Source organism: Ambystoma mexicanum, chromosome 1q (genome assembly GCF_040938575.1).
Source record: "Ambystoma mexicanum isolate Mex_15411 chromosome 1q, UKY_AmexF1_1, whole genome shotgun sequence".
Lineage (NCBI taxonomy): Eukaryota > Metazoa > Chordata > Amphibia > Caudata > Ambystomatidae > Ambystoma > Ambystoma mexicanum.
Genome location: NC_090922.1, coordinates 657,849,427 through 657,876,524, shown reverse-complemented (window position 1 = coordinate 657,876,524; position 27,098 = coordinate 657,849,427). Strand labels below are relative to the sequence as shown.

The following is a 27,098-nucleotide window of genomic DNA, read 5'->3' as shown; positions in this document are numbered from 1 at the left end:
GCACAGGGAAGTCTTAGATTTCCCAAAAGGTTTAAATACCTTCTCTTGGATAAACTACTGTTTCCAAGAGCAGTAAAGTGAAATTGACTTTACTTACATTTTGTAACTTTCTAGACCCAGCACACACTATCTTACCTCTGGGTGCTGGAGAGGTTACTTAGTATCCCCTTTTGTCTAGTTTCTCATGTAACATTTTATGTTACCCTTTCTACAATTAATGGCTGGTGGCAGTGGTTTACCTTTAACTACCATTGTGTGTTTCTACCGCGTGATGCGTTCGCAGCTGCAGTAAGGCACCCATGGGTGCCCATTTTGTTAAAAATGGCCTGATCTTTTTTCACCATTTCTTGCTGGAAAGGTCCTTCTTGAGATTTACTCTGCATGCCAAACCAGGTTTGGTCCCTTTGTTCGCTTTGTCTTTGACGGGATTCACGAGCGAAGCCCGCCTCTGGCTCCAGTATGTCTGGCAGGCGCAGGAAGTGAGGGAGGTGCCCAAAACTCCATGTGCTTAATCCCCTTGGTTACAAGAATGCACGCAAAGGTGATTGGCCGGCTGGCTGTCCGGCAAGGACAGCCACCCTGCTGTGTGATTAACAGCTAGGCTTGGGAGAAAACTGCAAAAAAGGAGAGGCTTTTTGGCTTGGAAGGCAGAGTCGACCACTGGACGAAGGTATCCGAAGAAGAACTTGGAAGAGATGCCTGCTGCAACTCCTGGACCGTTGGCTTTCCCTGCGAAGCCCTGCTGCTGTGCTGAAGTTCCGAATCCGCCTCGACTAGAGAAGCCCTGCAAGGACGACTTCTCCCCTTGCATTGGTGGGACCAATCAACTCCAAAGTGAACTCGTTTGGGCATTATCTCGGAGCTGGCTGTGCTTCCACTGCTGCTGGAACCGAAGTGCCAGGGAGAGGAACACCAAACTGGGTGCATCACTTTTAAGACGGACCCGAGCTGCTGGAAGATCCCTCTGACTCCCAGTAAGCAGGACTGACCAAGCCTAAGCCACCTCAACAGAGTGCTGGACCCCAGATGCGCGGAACATCCAGAGTGGTATCCGTGAGACTACAGTGGTGCCATTTGCTGAGACACGAGGAGTTGAAACCGCGAAGTGCAGCTGATTAGAAGTTGGTCCTTTTCTGTTGCCGACCGTCCTGTTGTGTTGCAGGAGTCCCCAGAAGTCCTCCCTCTTGTCCCCACGACTGAGGCACAGGAACAACAGGATCTGCTGAGCCACACAGGAACATAAGCCAGCTGGAGCCATTTCTTCTAACCAAAGATACTGTAAAGTTTGAGAGGACAACCTCTTGTAGCCTTACTTGATCTCAGTTGAGACTTGTCTTGGTTGCTTCTGGAGAGTTGCTTGCACCTTCTACCTCCCACAAGCCTCCCAGCTTGTGACCCTACTTGATTCTACTTTTTCTACAAAAACTTCTAAAACATTGTGCAAGACTTTTACTTTTACCTGCAAGAAGTGCTACAGCTCACCAGACTTTTGCCCAAATGACATTGGCTGGCCTGGCTTCCTGAATGACGCTTCACTCTTGAATGTTTTACCCTCCTTCCAGGAAAGGGTTAACTTGCTTTGCATTGGGGGGTTCAAGAGTACTTAGCTGCCCCAGAATATTTGTGTGATCTCTTGTTTTATTCTTAAACCCCTTTTCTTTGACACCAATACTGTCCACAGTGTCCTAACTATTTAAGTCACCTGAGGGTGTAGGAAGTGTCTGTGTGCCATCCCAAATGGGTAGCTGCTGATTAAGAGAAACTAAGAGTGTGTATTTTGGAGTGTATTTGTGTGTTACTATTATAATGCCCCTTCTGAAGAAGGCTTATTCAAACTGACTGTTAAATTAAGTGCCAAGGACGAGGTATCTCGTCCTTGTCACTTAAGGGGTTAATGGAGGAGAAAATGTTAGAAAGCTTTGCATGGTGAAATACTGAAATCACCAAAAAAGCCATTGGCACTGGGGGGGGGGGGAGGTGCCCATGGCAGTTAAAAGGTTAATCAAGAAACCGTGTGTGTAAGTTTATTAGGATACTTGTCACTGTGAATCTCTGTGTAACCACTCTACTACTCACATTGACCCCTCTTGAGATAAGCCTGGCTACTCAGCCACACTACCAACCTGTGTAGTTCAGACTTATACCAAAGGTTGGGTCCCTATTGCCAGGAGGTCAAGGTTGTTTTAGTGCACCCAAAGGGTACTGATCCAAATATTGCCTAACAAAACACCTAAAGTATTTAAAGTGATTCTTGTGTGTGTATATATAATAAATATATAATTTATAGGTGTAAGAGTTTCTTCGATGTGCAGGTCTAGCTAAGACTGCTCTGCCACCCTACCAAAGTCCTGAGTTAGTAAAGACTGATACTAAGAGTTGGAGATCTGCAAACCACTGGCATAGCTTACTAAAGCCTTACTACCCGTAGGACTTTAGGAAAACTCCAACGCCAGAGTACCACACATAACTGGGAGAGTTCCTCTCTCAAGCAGGATAGTGTGCCTCCACACAGCTTCCGGCTGCATAATCTCTGCACCCTGAGGCCACACCTTCTACGACTCTCCCAGGACCGTAATGCTTGGAAAATGCATCGGTGGTCCCGGCGTCTCCTCACTGCTTTTGCTGCTCATTAGATTTGCTTGGGTCATTAGATGGTACCTCTGAACTCCTCTTCCCAGTACTTCAAGCATTGTTGGAGTCCCTACTGTTCTTTTGTTTGGCGTCACCACATACGCCATTAATCACTAGGGTAGTTAGCAGAAGGTTTTTCCCAATTTTCCTGGCCTGGGTCATCAGCTCTGAGGGGGGATATATATATATATATATATATATATATATATATATATATATATATATATATATATATATATATACCCAACCTTTGGTATAGGTCTGAACTACACAGGTTGGTAGTGTGGCTGAGCAGCCAGGCTTATCTCAAGAGGGGTCAATGTGAGTAGTAGGGTGGTTACACAGAGATTCACAGTGACAAGTATCCTAATAAACTTACACACACGGTTTCTTGATTAACCTTTTACAGGGCCACAGTAGTGTCACCAATTTTGCAGCAGGGGCAGGGGTTTGTTCCCCAAAGCGTGCTTTTGTAAATTTTGTGAACAATCGTCCAGTAGTTTCCTTTAAAACGATCAAAAAGTAGCACTCTAAGAATGAGTGATATCTATGTCCGCTCCACGGTCCCACTTCCCTGTTCGCTCAGTGGAGAAGATTTCTATAGGCTAATCTATGGCATGCTGTACGTCAAGATTTTGCGCCTTCACCGATTGGTTCTGCCGCAGCGTCAAGTGCGTAGCATTTTTTGATACGGCCACCATGGTCATTTCGTTTTTTTGTGTTGTACGCCGAAATCCCCGCAAACAAACCCTTATGGAACACTGTGTCGAAAGGTAAGCATTACTTATATGTGGCAGTAGGAAGTGAAACGGTGCTTTATTCTTGTTACCACTATCATACCGTACACTGAAACTTGGTAGGCAATGTACGACAAGTCCTTACTGCGTCTATGTAAGAAGCCACCACCAAAAGTACTGCGGTTAGACTGGCGTCCTATAGTTTGGAATGTGAGGCAGCCACCTGCACGGTTTCGTAAACACAGCGCATCTGCACGTGGTCAGGAGTAACGGTTCTCATGATTGACTGCTGATATGTTGTTGCAAAATGAGAATGTATTTGCATTCTGAGTGAAGGTCACTTCATTTCATTTTTTCACTAGGCGCTCAATATGGTCGCACATGTACCAAACCTCATAAGGGTCAATTGTTTTTCGACCTTGACGTACAGGGCAGAGACAGAAAGAATGTAGGGAGTCACAGTTTGTGAAACATTCCCTTTGATAAGTTATGCTTCAAAAAGGTTTGTGAAGCACATGAAATATCAGTTCCCGAGGACGTCTTCTTGCAAACAACTACTGTGTGACTGCGGAGGCCGAAAATGGAGGCGGTGCATATCATGTAAGCTTATTTTTCAGGTCTGTACACCAAACTGGCATTATTTACTTAATCTGCAAAAAAAAAAAATTATTACTACTAATGCATTTGGAAGTTTGTGTGCCGTTGAAATTTCAGATTGCACATTACCGCCGTCTGTACGAGGTCACTACAATTTCCACTATTACCTACGAAATTTATGTGGCATTGATATTTTTTACCTATTACCTAGATTGTACATTGTCGCCGTTTGTAGGGGGTCAGTACATTTCCCCATATAACATTAATTGTTTCTAGAAATGTTATGTGTTACACCTTACATTTCCGCAAAGGCTTCATATTGATAGATCTTTTTTGTCATTCTCAACTCAGCTACTTCCTTCCTTATTTCGAATGTCATGGATTACAGCGTCCGAGTGACGGTTTCTTTAATCGTCAAGTGCAGCTATTCGTCACTGGTTGCATGTGCATCATCATTGAATGGGATGACCGCATCGGACCTCTATGTCCGTACGCAGTTGTAGAAGTAAGAAGCAAACTTACCATCCTTTCTGGTGTCATAGTTCGCAGCAATTCACGTCGCCTTGTAAATCACTGTGATAGGAATACGACTACTGTGTCACCAACGCATAATTTCTGTGTGGTTAAACAACAACGTCACCATTGCCACTAACATTATAAGTAACATACCATACCATACCATACCACCCTAAGGCATGTAGTTTAAGAAAATATGAGAAGGTTAACGTTTTCATGTACAGCACCTTTTGATTTTTTATATTGTGATCGTCAGTGAAGAAAACCACCTGGCCTAGATTTTTCAATGACACAATATAAGTAAACTAGACATTTGATGTCATCAGTGATGTCATCAATGACATTTGTCATGTCATCTTTGATATCCTGGGTATTAGTCTTAGCAGTGCACGGTGGTGGCGCGAGTTATGGTTGCTTAGCTGACATAAAAGAAAGGGGCTACAGATGTGATGGCGTCAGTGATGGCATCAATGACGTGTGGTGGCATCTTTTATGTTCGGGGTGGTAGTGGTAGCAGTGGAGAGTGCTGATGGGAAAAATGGGTGATTAGCCTACCATAACGCCCGAATTTCAGGGGGTTTTAGATTTTACTTGTAATCATAACGTCCTTTTTACAAAGTTTTTGTACAGAATGGCATAAGTTTTTAATAGGGCAACTTAAAAATAACGTCCCTTTAACAGTTTTTTTTGTAGTGAATATATATATTACATATATATATATATATATAATACATTACTCACCGTAATCGTATTTCTGATGCTTGTATCTGCTTAGATTCACATGCTGTGCATAGGCCGACATCTAGTGGAAGCTGCAGAGTATTACAGTTTGTTTTTCGAAACTCGAAAATGGGCGTCGACACAGGGTGTGCCAGTAATACTATCCCTAGTGTGACGTCCACTGTACCCAAGATCCCTCACGCGCCTAGGATCCTCAGATTGTATTTTTTCTGACATGAGGTAGCATGAGGAGTAGCGCGAGTACAGATAATCCAAGCAGATAGACAGAAAGGTAAGACTACAAACAATCATGCGCCTTCTCTCAGAGGGGAGGAAGGGTGGGTCGCATGTGAATCTAAGCAGATACAAGCATCAGAAATACGATTACGGTGAGTAATGTATCCCTTCTGAGGCTTGTGGAATCTGCTTAGATCACATGCTGTGCATAGATTAGCGAGCAGTACCTGAAGGAGGTGGGATGTGAGAAGGGTCATGAGCAAATAAGTGTCTTAGAACCGCTTGTCCCACTTGTGTATCTGCCTTGGAATGGGTGTCAATGCAGTAATGCTGAGTAAAAGTGTGAATAGAGCTCCAAGTAGCTGCTTTGCAAATGGTGTCAAGGGGTACATTTGCAATGAAAGCCAGAGTGGCCCCAATGCATCTAGTAGAGTGGGCTCTTGGCGTGAAAGGCAGAGTTGCATCTCGAGATGGCACCTTTAGAGACGCGATCTCCCTCTCTGCATTTAGCTACTGAGACAAATAGTTGGTCTGTTTTTCTTAGCGGTCTGGTCTTGTCTACATAGTAGAGGACCGCTTTTCGCACATCTAGAGTGTGTAGTTTCACCTCAGCAGAGCTTTTGGGTTCTTGGATGAAGGCCAGTAGCTCAATTGACTCGTTAACTTGGAATTCAGAAATGAACTTAGGTGAGAACCTAGGATGAGTTTGTAGAACCAGTTTATACTTATGAACAGTAAAGAAAGGATCCTGCACTGACAGTCTGAATTTCACTGACCCTTCTTATGGATGTAATGGCTACTAAGAAGGCAGTTTTGTAGGTCAGGTATTTGAAACTGGCCTTATGCATGGGTTCAAAGGGGGGCCCCATGAGTTTAGCAAGCACCACATTAAAGGTCCCATCCTGGTGGTGGGTTCGAAATTGGAGCGTGAAGTCTCTTTACCCCTTCCATAAATGCTTTAACCACTGGTATTTTCCACCACAACCCCTTGTTATGGGAGGTGGTGTAGGCTGACAGCGCCGTCAGGTGTAGCTTGAGTGAATTAAATACCAATCCTGCGTCCAACAGGTGGAGCATGTAGATGACAATATTGGAAGGAGTGCAATCAACCGGGTTGATCTGTTTATTCTGGCACCAGATAACAAATCTCTTCCATTTATCAAAGTAAAGGGGTCTAGTGTTTGGTTTCCTTGAATCTCTTAGGATAGCCATATATCTCTGTGGTAGATTGAGATGGCCAAACTATGACTTCAGGAGCCATGCTGCCAAGTTCATTGAGCTGGGTTGAGGATGCACCGTTTGACTTTGGTGCTGGGATAGTAGGTTGTGCCAGCACGGGAGTCTGATGGGTTCGCACACTGCAAGTCTGCGCAGGTGTGGGAACCACGGTTGTCTCGCCCACATGGGAGCAACTAGAATGAGCGTCATCGATTCTCTGTGCATCTTGTTGACCACCTTCCTCATGAGAGGCATTGGTGGAAAAGCGTAGGCAAACATCCCTGACCAGTTCATCCACAGGGCGTTGCCCTTGGAGTCTGGCTGGGGGAACCTGGATGCGAATCCTGAGCAATGTCTGTTTTGCTTGTGGCGAATAGGTCTATAGTGGGTAAACCCCACTGTGAGCAGAGGTCTTCGACTTCTCTGTGCAGACACCATTCGTGTTCTTCTGGGAGGGGATCTCTGCTTAAAGCGTCTGCTAGTGAATTGAGATCCCCTGGAACATGTTGAGATGACAGGTAAATGTTCCGTCTGAGTGCCCATGTCCAGATTTTCTGGGCAAGCCTGGACAGATTTGGCGAACAAGTCTCTCCCGGCTTCTTTATGTAAAACATAGCTGTCGTGCTGTCTGTTAAGATCTGCACTGACAGGTTCAACAGGTAGGGTTCGAACGCTCAAAGCGCTCTAAAGACTGCCAGAAGCTCTAGCAGACTGATGTGATTCTTGCCCACTGTGTGAGACCAGAGACCCTGAGTTGTGTGGTGAAGGAGGTGTGCTCCCCACCCAGATTGGGACGCATCTGTAGTGACTACGGCCTGTATCTCCGGATTGAAAAAGGGTTTCCCCTTTGACAGGTTCCCTCTCGTCCACCAGTGAAGACTTTGTACAAGTGTTGGCGAAACGACCACAAGATCGTCCCACTGACCACTTGCCTGAGACCACTGTTTCGCCAACCATTCATGCATGGGTCGCATGCGCAGGCGCACGTGAGGAACCAGGTAAATACATGACGCCATCATCGCTAGCAAACGCATCGCTTTGCGCACCCTTATCTGACGACCGGACTGATATTGAGGAATTTGCAGTAGTATATTCCAAATTCTTTCCTCTGATGGAAAGGCCAACCCCTCTTGAGTGTTTAGGACAGCTCCTAGGAACTGTTTGGAGGTGCTTGGCACCAGGCTTGATTTTTTTTTCTCGTTGATAGAGAAACCCAATTCGACGAGGAGGTCGATAGTTCTTTGGATGTTGGATCTGCAAATTACTGGGGTTTCCCCGTGATGAGCTAGTCGCCCAGGTAAGGGTACACTGGGATTGCCTCCCTGCGTAGGTTTGCCGCCGCCACCGCCAGTACCTTGTGAATACCCTTGGAGCACAGGCTATACCGAAGGGCAGCACCTTGAACTAGTAGTGCTGACTGTCCACCTTGAAGCGCAAGAATCTTCTGTGTGCTGGGAACATGGAAATATGAAAATGGGCATCTTTCATGTCCAATGTTGCCATGTAATCCCCCCTTTTTAGGAGGGGGATTACCTCTTGGAGAGTAGTCATGCGAAATTTTTGGGGCGTGACAATTGTTTGCAGGGCGCATTGTGAAATCTTTTTTTTGGCACAAGGAAGTAAGTTGAATAAATACCCTTGTTTACCTGGTTGCCCGGGACGAGTTCTATTGCGTCCTTTGCGAGAAGATTGACGATTTCCTCGAGGAGGATCTTTTGGTGGTCCAGGGAGTGTATCTTTTGTCTTGGAGGGTGGTTGCGGGGGTGCTCTAGTAGTTCGATGCAGTATCCTGCGGACACTGTGGACAGCACCCATCTGTCCGATGTGAACCCTTCCCATGCCTGAGTGAAGTTGGAAATGCGTTCCCCAACTGGGGATGCGTGGGAAGGGACCATGAACGTAGCATCACCGTTTGCCGGGAGGCATACCGCCTCTGCCTGGGCTGCCTCTTCCTCTACCATGGCTCCTCTTGTTACCTCTGCCGTAACTTTGGGTAGTCTGTTGGTTGCCACCCTACGATGTACCCTGCCCCTGTGCATAATGGGAGCCCCTCTGGGAATTTTGGCCACGTGAGCCACGAAAATTACTATTCTCTCTTTAGTTCGTGGGCTTATTAGTCAATTGTCCCAGAGACTTCAGGGTATCGTACTCGTCTTTGGCAGTTTTGAGTGCCTCCTCTACTGCTTTGCCAAACAAGAAATTCGGTTCCACCGGCATGTCGATAAGGGTAGCCTGGGTCTCGGGTTTAAACCCTGACTGTGTGCCAAGCGTGCCTCTTAATGACGGTGCTCTCTGCGATGAGCCGGCCTGCATTATCTGCGGCATCAAAGGTCGTTTTTAGAATGCATCCAGACACGGCTCTACCCTCTGACGCGATCTGGGCTAACTGGCCCTTTAGTGGTTCCGGTGCGGAGGCAATGAGAGCAGCTACCTGCTCCCACTGGTGGCAATTATAGCTTGCCAGCAGAGTGGTGGTATTGGCTATTCCTGCTTGGTAAGCGGAAGTGGAGGCCACTTTCCTTCCTAGACTATATCTTTTTTTACTCTCCTCGTCTGGGGGAGCTTCAGATGATGATAGGGGGGGTACCCGCTCTTTTCCTGGTGGTAGTGACTACCAGTGAGTCGGGCTTAAGTTGACCCCTTATGTAAAGTGGGTCAGACTGGGCGGCCCTGAACATCTTTTCAATCCTGGGGTTGACAGCCCTGGTGAGATTAGGGGTGAGGAGAGAAGGATCAATTCTGTGTTGGATCGACTTCAGAAATGAAATGGCTTGGGGCAATGGGTTTTTTGTCCCCCATGATCTCCTCTGCAAAGTCCCTCTCTTCTTGAGCCCCCTGAGTGTATGTGTAAGTGGTCTGCAGCTTTAGCTAAGACCTCATTTAGAAGGGGCTGGTTATCTACGGGTGAGTCGGTGACCTGTGGTTCTTTGCGAACAGGAGAGTCTATATTGTAGACTTCTGCCTAGTTTTCCTCCTCCTCCTCATCCTGGTCCTCGTCACCTACATAATAATCGACCCCTGTTTGGTCATCCAGCATCTGTACGTCTGGCTCCTCAGCATACTGGTGGTAAAGTTGAATGTAGTAAGGGTCTGGTATCAGGCCCTGAGCTGGAGTCTCAACCCAAGGTCTTTTACTAGGAGGCTGAGGGTCTTTGGATCCTGAAGGAGTAGCGTTGTCAGGGGTACACTGATGGCTTAGAAAATGCTCTGGGTTTTTCCTGGTAGAAATCAGCCAAGGAAGACATTCTTCTCATCACCCTGTCTATGTCTTCAGTGCTCCAATCTTTGAAACTGGGGATGACAACCTGCTGTTGAGGTTCCTCTTCTATTCCCATATCCGGAGGAGTAGGAGGGATAAGTTTGGGTGTAGTGACAGACCTGTGTTTGTCCTTGTGTACCTGGGGTGCAGAAGTTGTGTGATGGCTTTTTCTGCGGTCTATCCCCTTTAACATGAGTGGAAGAGTGTTTCCCTGATGGTGTGACCTTCGTTGAATCTTTCGACGCCTGCCATCGACATTCGGGGGTGTGTAAGGTACTCTCAGAATCTTTAGAGTGTGAACGTCGACTCTCGGAGGCAGACGCGGAACGGGCTGCTGGAGCCGACGAAGCGTGCAGCTTAGGGGTGGAGGTCGGATTCGTCTTCTGACGACCCTACCTCTGTGACTTTGGGGAGCCAGGCACTCTTGGCAACTGTGGCCGTGTGTCGTGAGGCGATCTAGACCTGGAACGCTCAGAGGACACCGATTCTGTGGACCGCTCTCTACGTGCCTCCTTTTTCCGAGAACTCGACACGCGTGTCGAGTCTCGGCTGGGTTTAGTATGTTTAGGTGTAATAGTATGGGTAGCGCTCGTGTCACCGGGTGTGATCCCCATAACTGCCCCGCTGGACAATCCTCCGAGGTTGGGGACTAGTGCTTGGGTGTCTTTTGACGTCCCTGTGCCCTCGCCGTCCGAAAGGGCAGCGTTGCTGCCATCACTGAAGGATCCCACCGCTTCCATGGCCTCGAGCTGCCTGGCGTGATGGGCCCAACGTTTAGTGGAGCGGTCCTTTAGTGTCTTTGCCTTAAAAAGCCTACACGCTCTGCAGTTAGCCTCGGGGTGGTCCCTAGGCAAACAGAGATTACAGGTGTCGTGTTTGTCAACCCAAGGGTACTTGCGGTTGTACTTGGGGCAAAATTTAAATGGAGTACTCTCCATATGTCATGTTATAGCAGCGGGCTAGTGTATGTAGGAAATAATAACAAGTGTGAGTATGTTTCCACCCCCCACTCTCCCTACTTGCAGGGCCAAGGCCAGAGGCCTTCCGAGGCCCGGGCCGAGCACAGAGGCCTTCCGAGGCCCAAAGTCCGTCGTGCAGTCAACAGTTTTTTGTTCTTTGGACCGGCGTCGATCTTCGGGATCTCGACGTGGGAGTGAAAGAACCAGGAAATTAGTGATTTTTAGCAAAATGGCAGAATGCCAGGTAACTCCGCAACAATGCTTCCGACAAGTATGCCGGAAAAAAAACAATATGAGGGTCCTACACGCGTGAGGGATCATGGGTACAGTGGACGTCACACTAGGGATAGTATTACTGGCACGCCCTCTGTCGACGCCCATTTTCGAGTTTCGAAAAACAAACTAATACTTTGCAGCTTCCACTAAATGTCGGCCTATGCGCAGCATGTGAATCTAAGCAGATACAAGCATGAGAAATACGATTACGGTGAGTAATGTATACATTGTAATGCATTTTTTCTGAAATGACGTAGCATGAGGAGTAGTGTGAGTACAGATTATCCAAACAGATAGATAGGAAGATAAGACTACAAGTATCCATGCGCCTTCTCTCAGAGGGGAGGAAGGGCGGGTCGCACGTGAATCTAAGCAGATACAAGCATCAGAAATACGATTACGATGAGTAATGTAACCCTTCTGAGGCTTGTGGAATCTGCTTAGATCACATGCTGTGCATAGATTAGCGAGCAGTGTTAGAAGAAGGAGGTGGGATGTGAGAAGGGTCCTGAGCAAACAGATGTCTTAGCGTGTTTGGAGGGGAACTGCACCAGCGGAATGAATGTGCTTTGCAATGGGACGTTGGTATATACTGTAGGCACCATCATGAAAGTGTTTTACAGTTACTATAAATGGCATATATTTGAACACAGGCAGGACGAAACATTATTTGTGTTTTACTTCAATGCTGGCATGTGTTATGGGTACATGCATTGAAGAATACTCTTCTCCCACACAGTTCTTACCCTTATCACTCTTCTCCCTTATAACATTCTTTAAGCAAGGGGGCAGGGAGTTCAAATGTAGTTGTAGATCCTCTGAAGTGGATGTAATTGCATAGAACAGGTTATTTGAACCATGTTCATCTCAGTAGAGGGGCTCCCACACTCTTGTTTATTGTATCAATCTTTCCCTGGTGTAAAGTCTACAGCTTTCATGGACTTTTGTAAATGTCTTATGGTAATTTGGGCAAGGAAATTACTGTATTTTAATAAATGGAACCTGGTACTGTTTTAGTGAAAAAGTTAATACAATTTTATAAAGAAAATATTGTTGATTGTTCCTGTGTAGTGTCGATGACCTGTCATCAATCTATTGGATTTATTGGATGCGTTGCCCTACAGATCCAATTTTCAAATTGTATGGATTTCCTCACATTTTGTCTTAAGAACTGAGCTATAAGATGCATCATCTCAACCCATTGGTTTAAGACTGATCTGAGGGGAGAATGCTCACAGACCCTTCTATGCTGCTTTAGGCTCCATCTCTAGGCAAAGTCATGACATTTCAGGAGGAGAACTGACTGTACCTCAAACGGAACAATAATTATCAGTTGCCACTGATCTTTAATCACTTAAATAGAGGTTACATCTCAGGACCCCTATGGCACCAGCAGCTGCATCCGGCACTGAACCGATAAATAGAGCTGTAGTTTTGAAAATTACAAATCTATTAGAGTTTGCCTGACTTTAGCTTCAGCAAAACCATGGAGTGCTATGTCCCTCAAAGACGCATCACTATGGCAGTACGGATATTAAAAAACACTATACAATTCTGGCTGTGAGGATGGAAACCATGCTGCCATCCGTGATCAATGCTGACTAATGAAGGTTTTGTCAAGACAGGCAAGACTTGAAAAATGTTAGAAATGCTATCCAACATTGTTAACATTAGTTGGTGCAGGGCGTTGAAAGATATTTTCACTGTGGTAGATGCCGAAAAGGCAGGTGCCTGTGGGGGATGGCCCTTCAAGACAGTTATGGCTAAACTTGGCTATGGGCAGGTCTTTATAGATCAACTTTTTGCCTGTTATCATTCACCCACCCATAAAGAACCAGTCGATGGCTATCTTTCTGATGGACCTAGCAAGCCAGTGGTAATCAGTAGGGATGTCCGATAGCTCCTTACTATTTGTGCTGATGGTTGAACTCTTTGCCCAATCAGGAAAGTAACCTGTTGAAACAAGTCAAGCTGGGTGGTTATGACCATAAAATCACCATCTATCGATGATATTCTAATAAGCCTCATGGACCATGCAAAAACGTGGCTGCAGACCCTCCTGCATGGGTACTGTAACTGTAGAGTTAATTTATGGTGTGTTCATCTTGAGTAATAGGACTACCACATTTTTTTGGCTAATCTTTTCACTATCCTCTACCTCAGACACCCACCTTTTCTCTCAAGTGCGAAAAAGAGGGTTTGCTTTTTTGGAAGAAGGGATGATGGGAATACATAGGTCAGTTTTGAACAATGTGGTAATCAAATCCTTAAAATGTCACAAGACTGACTTTGACATTCCCAACTAGTGAAGGCTCTAGGAGGATGCTACATTGGGCCCAGAAAAAAGTAGCCACAAGGAGCTTAGCCAGATTTGAAAGATAGCTACCCCGTATGACAATCTCTAGGATGCTTATCTCCAACATTTATACATTGCTCTAGATTCTTCACAGAGAGCTCGATTTAGCATAAATTAAGGCCTGGCAAAAAGACCTAGATTAAGAGTTACCCGAGGTTGTATGGAAAGGAATCAAACAAGAAACCTCTAGGTCCACATATCGTTTTGTTTTGTTCAGTTGCGCTGCCTCTCAGTACATCCATTGATATCTCTTGCAGTGATATATTAATCATAATGGATCTAGATCATAATACTGGTTATAAGACTACCACAGGAATGGTGCCTGCCGCAGATTTTCTGTTTCGCAATAAAAAGATGTCTGGGAAAGATCTTACCAATAAAAGGCTGCACCAACTTTTGGATGATTCACTAATGCACATATTAATTTGATAAACTATGCCATAAAAATTGCCCCTGTATTCTATTGTAGAATCCAGATATGGACACAGTTGGATCCTTGACTGCAAAGACTTTGAGGAACGTGGCCAAACCCGTCCATGTGTCCATTCTCTATTTTTTCCCAAAATAGCAACCCTGCTGCAGTACTCTCTACTTAACATAGATCCCTTCTCAGAAACCATACCACTATTACAACATTGAAGTAATTGTTCGGTAGTTAATGTTTACAAATCTTAATGTTTATTTTCAAGACACATATGTGGGCTAAGTGACAGCACAGTTTCAGAATCACAAACTGTGGCACAGCCACAGATTCTCAATCAGGTCATGAAAATTAAGAGGAGCAATTTTACTCAATCTACAACTGTAATTAAAAATTCACTGAATAGAACAGAAACCCCTGAAGACTAAAAGGAAGGAATACTCACCAATAACCACCAGCAACAGAAGGATAACAACTGTGACTACAATAACTTTCATCTGAAAGGACAAAAAAAGAAGTCTGAAGTTAGCGGAATCACTTCCAGTGGAGGCGATTTTAGAATCACATCTGGAGAATATCCACACTTGTGGAATATATAGAGAGGCAAGCTTGGAACTCAGCCATTTAAAACATCCAAAACAATATGATGCCTTACATTCCAGCATTCAATTGAAACTAACCATGCCCTCCTTCCACTACCTGCTAATTGAGAAGGATGGGTGGCTTTCACTGACACCATACAGATGCCTTTCAAACGGTGACTAAATGCTGTTGCCAACAAACCTCTGCGTGTATTCAAGTTGTGTGCCTACAAAAGAGAACTTGCATTTAACTGGCATGTGAACTCCATAAATATGGAGGGATCAAAACACTAATGATTATGTTTATTCAGTTGTAGATCTTTTAGTTGTGCGAAGAGGTCGACTTATGGCTGGGTATTGATGTTAAAAGGGCGGGTCTTATCTTCAGCTGCGACAGTCACACGAGTCTCGTTAAAATGTCATATGCATAATGGAGAGATGTTAAAGGTGGTTTTACGGACCCTTGGGGGACTGTAGAGTGGAACGGTAAAGGTGGAGTAATGCATGGGATAAGAGTTGAGGAACCAGAGCAGCGGACTTGAGTTATTTATAAGTGACATGAGGTATGAAGATGGACAGGTGAGCAGGGATCAGTACATAAATAGCTATCAACATTTACATTGCTCTTACACAAGTTTTTCCCTGAATCAGACAAGAAAAAAACATAGCTGAGGCAGAGTGCGTAGCAGAGAAGCTAGGGTTTGTGGTGAAACACAATTAATAGTTTCCAGCTATGCAGAGAGGTTAGACTTAGGCAGTGGCATATTTAAAAGTAAAAGAGGCAGGAAATCTGAGATAAATAACAGCGTCCTGTGCCAGAATGCTCATAATCACCTTGCATTCCCGCCACCACATCTGTCTTCGAAGGGACTTTGATCTGCTGCTAAAAACGGTGGCATTGTCCGATAAACTTTCTGCAAAGAGGAAGATAAAAGCATCTGAGAATACAGGCTAGAGTGTCTGAATTGAAGCAAAACGTTTTTGGAGAATAAGAACTACAATAAGAATCGCATTTGTCTAATTAACCAAAAATTCAACATAAATAACTTTTTATGGCAAACATTTTCGGGGTAATTCATAGATTTCAGCGCAGAGGCAGCGCAGAGAGGGAGCATGCGCCAGCCGTGTGCGCTAAACAGCATTGTGGCGCACCGCATATTCATGGAATATCAAAGCCATTTTGAGCGCTGGCGCAGAGAACATCCCGCAGCGCCAGGTACGCCCCCAAGAACGATCCTTGCGCAAGTATAAGGCATTGAAATCCCCAATGCAGCGCAAAGGGCCGCGCTAACCCTGCACCAGTTCACAGGGCCGGTACAGTGTATTTCGGGGGTGCACGGGAAGTATCACATGCGATAGGCCTTGGGTGAGCGGGGTACGTGTATCCTGGGGGTGTGGGGAAGTATGACACGCGATAGGCCTTGTGCGAGTGGGGTACGTGTATTTCGGGGGTGTGCTGGAAGTTTTACACGTGATAGGCGTTGGGCGAGCGGGGTACATGTATTTTGGGGGTGTATGGGAAGTATCACACGCGATAGGCCTTGGGTGAGCGGGGTACGTGTATCTTGGGGGTGCGCGGGAAGTTCAGCACGCGATAGGACTTGGGTGAGCGGGGTACGTGTATCCTGGGTGTGCACGGGAAGTTTTACAGTCGATAGGCGTTGGGCGAGCGGGGTACATGTATTTCGAGGGTATGCAGGAAGTATCACACGCGATAGGCCTTGTGCGAGCGGGGTACGTGTATTCCTGGGGTGCGCAGGGAGTACCACACGCAAATTGGCAGTGTGGGTCCTCCCAGGTGTGCCCTCTCCCCCCTCCCCAGGCCCTGCAGGCAGCCCACAACACAGGGGACTACCCTGCACCCCTGGCCATGCCCCGCAGGCAGGCCACGCCACAGGGGAGAACCCTGCACCCCTGGCCATGCCCCGCAGGCAGGCCATACACCATGGCCATGCCCCCGAGCCAGCCCACATGTCACCATGCACTAGTGAGCACTGACACATGTCCCCCTGCACCCCCACCCACCCAGCAGTGACAGGCACCTACCAGCAGGCCCGACTCATGTCCCCCTGCATCCCCACCCACCCAGCAGTGACAGGCACCTTCCAGCAGGCCCCGACTCATGTCCCCCCACCCACTCACCCACCCAGTAGTGACAGGCACCTGCCAGCAGGCCCCGACTCATGTCCCCCCCGTCATCACGATCCACAATCATGGGCCTTATGGCCACCCAAATCACACCCCACGCCACCCCAGTCCAAACACACAACCAAGTATTACTTCCACCTCACATTGAAATGCCCATCACATGATACATCCCAAATGACAAGTATGCACATCAATATATGTCTGTCACACACACACGCAATGGGTGCAAGTGAATGAGAAAACACACATCGTGACATGCATGAAACCAAAGAGAATACCACACACTGAAGAATAAAATAAAAATGTATTAAACTCAAAAGCAAGGGAATTAAAAGAAATCACAATGGAAATAAAAAAGAAGCTGCATGTCCAAAAAAAACCCAAAAAATGTGTGAAAGCAGAATCCAAATCAATCCAAAAGCAGATGGGTCCAAAGTGCCTGTCCGTCAAATGAAATCCAAAGTGAAAAAATAAGAAATCCATGGTAAAAAAAAAAAATCAAATGTTGTGAAATCCTGTGTTGACCTATATACAAAGTACAAATCCAGGGTCCATGAGCCCAACCATTGAAAGGAAACCTACAAAAAACCCTACCTAATGAACAATTATATATAAAAAGGTGAGGCATTGTCCAAGCGCCCCAAATAAAATAAAAACAGAAAGGAAACCTACGGCTCACTTGTTGATATCCCGGGCCAGGGCACATTGAACTCCCGTTCCACGTCCTGGAGGCGGGCCTGCTCCATGGCCCCCCACCGAGGTTTCGCAGGGATATAGCCATGTCCACTTCCTACTCCCTGCGAATTGCCTCGAGGCACTCAGCCCGCCTCAGTGCCCTGCGCATGGAGTTCTCCGCCCTGACCATAGTGAGCCGTGCCTCTTCCGCCTGCCGCCGCTCCGCATCTATTTGCTGGCCCAACCGGAAGACATACCCAATCCAGGGTCCTCCTGCCCTCCGGCTGATGCCTGCCCCTCTGATGTTGATGGCCCCTAGCCATCATCGCTCCCACCTTGAGCATGCTTGCTGCCGTGCCTGTGCCCTGGCTCCTGATGCCTGCACGTCCTCCTCCTGCTGGGGTGCAGTTGTTGGGGTGCCCACCCCTGCTGGACCTCCGACTCCTGACTGTGGCAGGGATGTGTCCTCCACCAGCCTGGCCGCTGGGTCAGAAGCAGCTCCACAGGGTACCCAGGTGATACTTGGGCCGGAAGATGGCACGGAGGACGACTGGCGCATAGGGGAATCAGTTGAGGGGGGCGGGGGGGGTTCGGTACAAGGTCCAGCACACGGAGGAATCCAGCACTGGTTATCCCATCCTAATGGTCGACGCGGTCAAAGAGGCATCCGAGATAACGTGCAGAGTCTTCACGAAAACTCTGCTGGTCATCTCGCATGCCCCGTTGACGCAACCCCATCCCATCCAGGACAGGCTCAACCCGGTCCCGGATTGCCACGTCCGCAGGGAGAGGAAGGCCAGTTGTTGTGCGCTCATCCCCTCCCTGAGAACGGGTCTGGACGTGGGATGATGCAGTCACAGAATCGGGGACAGGATTACACTCGGGCACCTCTGCGGCGGCCTGTGCTGCCTCCTGTCCCTGCCCCTGGACTGCACAACTAGCACCAGTGGAATTCCCCCCCCCCTCCAGACCCTGTGTGTGTCCCTTCCACGGCCTCCTCCTCAACCAAACCCCCCACCAACCTGGTTGACTACGTGCCATGTTCCTCCATCGGACCCTGTGGGGTCTCAAATGCCCCTTCTGCTGCTGAGCAGTCCTCCTCCGACCTCCGCCTCTTGGACCTACCCTCGGCAGCTGCGGCCACGGACGCGGCACCAGACTCCTCACTCCCCGACGAGATGACAACATGGGAGGGGAGCCGGGCCTTGCGTCTCCGGCTGGCGGTCCGATCCCTGCCGCTTTGCTCCACTGCACCGTCTACGCCCTCTTCATCAGTTGACGCTGCAGACAGCGAGAGATAGAACACAGGCATCAGGGCACTGTACAATGATCTGATACACATGACAGTTGCACATGAGTGGCAGTGTCAAACGTCAGACATGGCATCACACTCCCCAACACACATGTCATTTCAACTCACACACATGCAAATCAACAGGAATGTTGCACCAGGCAGCACCATCCATACACAAACAGCATGAGCAGCCGAAGGTGAGCCTGATGTCACATGCAACATGGGGAGTGCAGAACACATGCACACACGACACCAGACATGCATGCGTCTGTACATCTCCACCACCTGTCGCAGTGATAACATTGCCATCCATGTCACATCTGCCAATCAGCCTCCTACATGTCAGTGTCACATGCATCCATGGTGTATCACAGTTGCACACTTGTCAAATACACACACATGCACATGTACATAGTGGATACATGCAGGTGGAACCAGCATCCATGTATGCCACCACAACCATGCCACAGTACATACACAGAAATGTGAAAAAGGTGTGCACCCACACATGCATTTGGCCAGCATGCTTACCAACACATACACCATCGATGTGTCTCACACATGAGAACTCACACGCGGCAGGCTCATGTCCCTGTACATACACATCCATACACGGCCCTGCAAAGACATATGTGCAGCCTGCACACTCCTGCCACACCTCAACATGCACAGCGTCCAATCAGTACACATGTACACTTACCGCTCGACTCCGGACGGGTCTGCCTCTCAAGGACCTGGAGGTGGAGCGCTGGGCGTATACGTTCCAGGACCCTCATCTGGTTGTTGGTTAGGCGGGCCCGGCACCCCTCAGCATCCGCTGCCTTCAAGAGGCACCGGGCCTTGTTGAGGGTCCTGGACCTGAAGTCCTCCCAGCGCTTCCGGACGTGTTAAATGTCACGGACTGCCACCCCCTCCACGTTGATGGCAGTCACAATGTCCATCCAGATCCTCTTCCGTCCTTCATTGTCAGCGCGCAAACTTCCAAAGAGGGCATAATACTGCCCCAGGCCTCTCTCCACCTGGATACCAACTTCACTGGCACTGAAGCTGGTAGCCCTCTGCCTCTGTGGATGGTCTGTCCAACATGGCAACCCCAGAGGCAGGTGTGGGTGGGCAACTGGGTCCTGGGGCTGGGCTGTGGAGTGATGGAATCCCAATCGTGAGTCTTCTGTTCCAGCATGGGTGGTCACAGCAACTGCACCCCTGTAGATGGCTGACGTGCAGGCACCAAACAGCAGGGCACGTGGGCAGCAGGCAGGCAGCAGCAGATGCCAGGTGGGAGCGTACTCGGGGCTCTGGCGGGCAGGAAAATGGCCTTCTGGGCAGGAGCGTGGTCTTCCGTGTGTTGTTGCGTGGCCAGCTTGACACGGAGTGATTTGGTACGTGAAAAAACTGAACGTCTGCGTGTCATTCGAGGAAATGTGACCCGCAACGGCGTTTCCCTCAACACGGGTGCATGTTGATTGTACACGTGCAAAAACTGCACATCCGGGTGTCACTGCGTGTAATTGGAGGAAAGGCCCTTAGTGCATACGCGCATAAGTGAGGTTGCACGTGTGGGCTGGGTTAAAAGGCACACGTAGGACGCCATTTTCTTGTACGTGCTTTTTGTGCAGAGCGAGCGGGTGATTCTTGTCGGTTCACACGCGATTACTTCACAACGGTTCCAGTTCGTACTTCCTGTATACTCAGACAGCGTTCAATTCTTCTTTTGGCGGGGTTTTTGCCAACACGCACATGCACGCCTTTTTCACGTTCTTTTTCCAGGCAGACGGTGAGTCGCGCATGGATTTTTCAACTGTGGTTGCCCCTGTGTGTCGCGTACCCATTCAGAGGTCATTGTAGCCTGCGTGTACCACACGTACGCTTATTTTTGTGTTTCTGGGTGCCACAGCATAGTACGGGTTCTTTATTCCACGCACGTGGTCTACCAGGGGTCGCGTGCACATTAAATTTTGTTTTCGGGGTGCCTGTGCATTGCGGGACCCGTCATCTTCCCCCAGGGGTCACAGACAGCCTTGCTAGAGCACTAGGGTACGTATTCCATCTAGTACTCTACCCCTTTCACCCCAATTGCCCAGGACAATTGTTTACTGCACCTCCCATTCGCACAACAACATCAGTGCCATGGTTGGGAGGCGACCAAGTAGTAAGGGAGGCAAAGGTGGCTGACCTCAAAAAGGTGGGCGCATAGGGGACGTAGCCAGGATGTGCAGGGTGGCCCAAGAGGCCTGTGTGTGGAGGACCAATCGGACACCTATGCCCCCCGCCCAATGGGTCGGGGTGATGTAGCCGACACCATCCCAGCTCAGGGCTTGTTAACCCGGGCCATATTGTCAACCGAACCGGCACAGGATGACTCCCAGGCTGACTTCCGTGTCACCAAGTCAAAGCCACGTGTGGCGGTGAAAGTTGTTGTCACCAGGCCACGTGGATCTGGGGCAGCAATGTCATCTGCTGCCCCAAGTAGCCAGGGTGAGGAGGCTGCAGGGGCAGCTGCAGCTCAATCCACCCCAGCTCAGAGTCTTCCAGCCGGGCCGGTGTTGGTCCAAGTCCATCACACCAAGGTAGGTCCTGCCAACATCACCCAGAAGCCAATGCCTGCAGTGAGACCTTTGGTCATCGTGCCTTTGGCTACTACTTTGAGTGCCCAGTCCACCTGCGCTTCAGCCCCTACCAACCAGAGCTGCGTAAGCCACTCAGGATCCGCACCACCTTCCAAGAGGAAGAAGGGTGCTCTTGCGGTACAGGCTGGGACGCCAGACACGGCTACCCACTCCGGCACGTCAAGGAAGCCTAGTTTCAATGATGCAGAACTAGACGCACTTGTGGGCTACGTGTCGGCTCATGGCCGCGAAATGGTGGTGACTGCAGGGTGCAAGACTGACTGCTCAACGTAGAGCCCACTGGCAGACCATCACGGACCACATGAGTTCCCTTGGATTTGTGAAGCGCACAGCTGATGATTGCTCTAAGCGGTGGAATGACCTGAAACGCAGAGCAAAGAACAAGCTGGCTTCCAATTATGCCTCTACTCTGTTGACTTGCGGTGGGTCTCCGCCAGAGGAGGAACAACTCACTGAACATGAGTATCGCTGGAGCATTCATCACAGAGGATCAGATCCAAAGTGTGGGAGACCTACCAGATATTGAAGCAATGTCCGGTGAGTGCCCATGCATGTGTGTGCAATCCATGTGTATGTTGCTTGGGTGATGTGTTCTGATTGAGTGAGGTGAGGCTGTGTAGTCATGACTGCTATCGGTCACCCATGTGGTCCCTCCAAACCATTCCCCGGCCTTGGGTTTCCGTTTCACAGTATCCCTTGTGACTGCAGTTGACAATTTGCACATGATTACTGCACTTGCCCATCAACTGTCATTTTGACACAACATTGTTCATACTGTTTTCCTGTTCATTCTGCCCGATTGATGAAATCATTAGCATTTTTACCACACATTTTTGTGCCCTACTCCCCCAAATGTGATATACTTCAGTCATAGATTACACCCCACAATGGCCCACATTTCTTGACTTATTATGGGAATGAATTCACCAATCAGGCTGATTGAGTAATGTGCACCTACACATGGCCAGCACACAATCATTTTGGGGCCCTGTTTGAATGTTCAACATGACAATTGTATTCTGTCATGTCGAAGTGACCAAAGATTGATATATCGATGTGCCTGCCATCACTGCATCAGTGAACACTGGCTTTGTTGCAGCGTGTGGCACATGCGTGTTTTGTCACACTTTTTTCCATGTTTTATTTCATGATGTCCATCTCACATGGATGGGTGACAGTACTGATTTGCTACCATCTGGGTGTCCTTGTCAAATCTGCCATGGCTATGCTACCTGCCATCTGTGTGCTGACGTGTGTCATGTATGTGGATTGTCCATGCCACTCACGGGCTAATGTGTAATGCCAATGCTATCCAGCATGCAGGACATGTGTTGGTTTTCCATCTTGGAGTCATCAGTGTCTGCTTGTTGCTTCCCCTTCCAAGTCATTGACAGTGCATGCATGCCAGAGTTATTGTCATGTGTCATTTCTGTACGGGGGGGGAGGGTGGTGTGTGGTGTGTGGTGGGTGTGTGTGTGTGTTCATGCCTGTTTACATTACTTATCTTTCATGTTTTTGCAGGAGATGAGGCACTTGATGCTGTTGAGGAGGAGATGGCGCAGAGCAAGGAGTACTCACAGCCCCAACCGGGCACCAGTGGAGGGCGTGGGGTGGTGGGTGAAAACCTAATCCTCCTACAGACCATACTGTCCACGGGTGTCTCTGGGTACAGACCTCTATAAATCAGGTCCTGAATCAGACATTGAGACATATGTCCCTTCGCAGGTGAGTGTTTCTGGCAGGGATGCTGTACTGTCCAACCCACCTGCACCGGGGGTAGACCCCTCTATGGGGCATTCTGTGTTGAAAAGTCCGTCTGTGGCGGTTACGGATGCTGGGTCACACTCCACAATATTTGCTCCTGTTCCTGGGCCAGCAGATCAAAGGAGGAATGCAGTCCTGCAGCCTCAGGCAGTGCCAGCACAGCAAGGTGCACATCACCTTGCCCCAAACAGGTGTGGTGCCCGCCAATGCGGTGGCCGTGCACCACCAGGCAATACTGTGTGGGAGAACTCCATCTACACTATAGCAGCACAACAGGGGGCATCGTGTGAAATGATGGCTCAGGCCATGGATAGGGTGGCCCCTTCCATTCTCCCCCCTGAAAGGCAGGTGGAGCTTTAGCACCAGGCAACAGAGTCCAGTTGCCACTCACACAGGGAGGACATGTTGGCGTCCGACAGGGACCTAAGGGCTGGACTGCAGACTCTGCGCACAGCCATATCTGCAGAGTCACAGGCCCACAGGGAAGCCCTGAGGTTAGAACACAGGTCCCTCAGAGGTACTCTGGGTGAACTTGAGGTGTCCCGGAGTACAAGGTCAGAACAGCAGCTGGAGCAGCTGACACGCACACTCTCAGCTGAGCTCCAGGCAACCCGTCAGGAGATCCGGGCATCACACGAGGCCATGCAGGCAGAAATGCGTGCTACCTGTGAGGTACTGCATGGGGATCTCCGTACCATCATCCTGCAGAACCAAACCTTTCACATCCGCATGTTTGCTGCCATGGAGGAGCATGCCAGGGCTTTGAGTGTTCTGCCTCCCATATCACACCCACCTTCTGATGTAGCATTAGTGGGTGATGACAGCGACGGCAGTTCTCCCACTGTAGCGTAGCCGTGCAGGCCATGAGCCCATGGAGGGTTTTTTTTTCTCAATATCCACGCATGTGGGTGTTGGGGTGCACCCTGTACCTCGTCCCTCCGGGGTGGCACCCCCACCCCCTAAACCACACATGGCCATTTTTGATTTTTTAATATATATATTTTTTTTTACAGTGTGTCGCTTTGCGTGGCTCCCGTAGGCATCCACTGTGTATTCCAGCTGGGCACATGCAGGCTTGTCCTGTGTTTGGGTTAGAAACTTGGATTCCTGCCACACACACACACACACCCCTCCTGCTTCCCCTTTCCATGGGCTTACAAAGGGTGTGACCAGGTGACAGTGACTTACACAGTGACATTGGGCTCCCATGAGTTGTGTGGGCAGTCTGTTGTCAAAACTGTATACATCCGTAGTGGGGAGTGTTGCTGCATTCTACACTGCATGGTGGATTTGTATATGGTTGTACATCCATGGGCGTCATTATGACCCAGGCGGTAATTACGCCAACTTTACCACCATGATGTAAACTAGGTTTACACCATGGTGGATGGCGGATTTACCGCCCCATTCCAAGGTGAGTGGGGCGGTAAATCCCCATTTCCCATTTTCCCTTCCCATTCCCATTTTTTCCCCATAGGGCATAATGGGAGTGGGGAAGGCGCTAATTACGCCACCGTAAATTACGGTGGCGTAATTAGCATCATGGCAGGTTAGCGCCATGGATTTTAACGGCTGCTAAAAGCAGCCGTTAAAATCGGAATCAGGCGTTAAGGGTTAACGACGGTGTTAACCCTTAACGCCTGGGTCGTAATGAGGCCCCATGACTTTAGCTTTACATAGATGTACCATCTTCATGTCTTAACAAGCCTGTCTCCTTTGCAGATGCAGTTCATGTTGTATGCAGTACACTGACACATTTGCCTACCAGCAACACTCTTCAGTTGGAAGGGGTTGATGTGCTGCCTTAGTCAGGTTGTGACACCTGCACTACTTTAATGTTTTTTTTACTGTAATTTATTGCCACTGTTTGATCATGTACTGATGTTTTCTCTTGCTGGTAAGTATTTGTTGATGTGTGTTTTTTTATTGATTACTGAGAGCAAATTTCCTGTGGCCTGTTTCCATTAGGGACAGTGCACTTTGTGACACTTGTGTCATGTGTTGTGCATTAATTTGGTTGCTTTCACATTGCATGCCATGCCATGGTGTGGTGGGTAGCTGAGATGGGGAGGGGTTGGGTGACAAGCCAATATTTTGATGTGGTATTTTGCAAGGGGGTGGTCCTTCATGCTGCACGAATGTGTGCCTTTTTCTGACACAGCATTGGGTGCCTTTAAGTAGCTAGGGATGCACACAATGTAGCACTTCCATGTGGACAATCTCAGGCTGGTATGATTGTGACAGTTGACTGTCACTTTTGTCATCATCATTGATTGCGAGCTGGTATGTGCCAGGCCTGTGTGCACTCCGCAGGGTTGGGATTTAGGTGAAGTAATTTGCAACAAGCTGGGTACAGGCTGCCTCACCACGTGCCCTTTCACCTCCCATGCACAGCGGCCGTGCATGTAGTTGGGGATGTGGGGGCACCACCATGTCCACCGGCACAGCCCGCCGGCTTGCAACGTTGTGCAGGACACATGCTGCCACTATGATCCTGCGCACTACTGGAGGTGCATATAGCAGCTGCCCACCAGAGCGGTCAAGGGAGCGAAAGCGTGACTTGAGCACTCCGAATGTGTGCTCCACTATGCCCCGGGTTGCAATATGGGCTGTGTTGTATCTTACCTCGGGTGGTGTGGTGGGGTTCCGAATTGGCATCATCATGTAGGTGCTCAAAGGGTAGGCACTGTCCCCTGGGGAGGTGATAATTGTTGGAATTAGGGTGGTTTTCACATTTCTCAGTGTCCGACATGCATGCACGTGCAGAGGCATTTATACTCACCAATTAGCCATGTGTCGCCATGCCGCCAAGCTTCCAGGTCCCGGTTTAGTGGTGACATTCTGAATATGAAACTATCATGGCTGGACCCTGGATAGTTGGCACATACTGAGGTGACGATGCCCTTGGCATCACATACTGCCTGCCCGTTGATGGAATGCCAGTGCTTGCGGTTTCGATAGATGTGCTCAGTGGCCCTGGGAGGACATAGAGCCACATGGGTGCAATCAATGGCACCTAGCACTTTGGGGAAGGGTGCCACCCCGTAGAAGTCCTGGACGACAGCCTGCCTTTCTGCAGGTGTTCTGGGCATGTATACGTGCCTGCGGACTGAGGGGCGTGCAGTCATGATGGCCAACACCTGGTGTAGGCAGCGTGACTGCATGGCCTGTGACACACCCCTCACTATGGCACTTGTCCGCTGAAATGACCCAGTAGCCAAGAAGTGCAGTACATTGAGCATCTTTTCCAGGCTGGTCCTGGGTAGAAAAATGCAGGGCCTGGCTATCCTCCTCCTGCGGTGTCCCACGATCACTGCTGCGAGGAACGGTATATTCATCTTAACGTCTGAGCTTGTTTGTTGTTTGTGCGCACATTTATGCTGCGCTGGGCTGCTTACACCTGCTTCCTGCTGGCATACGTGTTTCCGGATTAGCGTTTCTTTTTTGCCGCACGGCTTTCCCCTGTTCGATTAAATGAATACATGTTGTTTGCGCGCGTGTGGGCGTTGCAAGTCTCTTGCCATATATCAAAAAGGTATCAGGGACATTGAAAAATCATAGAATAAGTTGGAAAAGTTGGTAACGCTGAGCTGGCAAAGCAAGCAGTCTGGCATTTACCCTGATCTTTAATTTGTACATTCTTAAATTAATAATCTTTCATAACGCGCTTAATACCGGAGACCAGTCGCTAAGCATGGGACCTGGATTCGGACCTGTGCTGCTCTGTGTTGTCTTGCTTCCAAGACAAATGTGTTGCACCAGAGGCATCCTCCTAGTTTAAAGTTTGTTACATAGAGATAAGTATAATCCTACACAATACTTCTCATTTTTGGGATTACTAAAATTAGATTTGATGGATACTAGCTGTATTACACCAGCTGGGTCCATTTGTTCAGGAGGTATTCCTCTGTGTGGTGCTGGAGGTACTGGTTACGCTAGGTATCCTTCCCAAGTGTTAGGCAGAATCCTGTGCAGTTCCCTTGGGGAAACTGCAAAAAGATAAAGACTACAGGAGTAAGCAGTAAACTCAATTGGTAGCAGTCTGCACCACCAAGATTTACCTGGTAGCTGTGGCTGAGCAG

General features: G+C 48.6%; 1 protein-coding gene across 3 annotated transcripts in view; it reads right to left on the bottom strand.

Annotated features, from left to right (window-relative positions):
- VAMP4 (vesicle associated membrane protein 4) overlaps nt 1-27,098 on the bottom strand; it is a 436,264-nt gene that overhangs the window by 64,415 nt on the left and 344,751 nt on the right. For all 3 annotated transcript variants that reach the window (XM_069641244.1, XM_069641243.1, XM_069641245.1), the window contains 2 exons: nt 15,343-15,422; nt 14,373-14,424 (listed from right to left, as the gene is read on the bottom strand). In XM_069641244.1, coding sequence (XP_069497345.1) covers nt 14,373-14,424; nt 15,343-15,422 — 132 coding nt within the window. The remainder of the gene's footprint in view (nt 1-14,372; nt 14,425-15,342; nt 15,423-27,098) is intronic.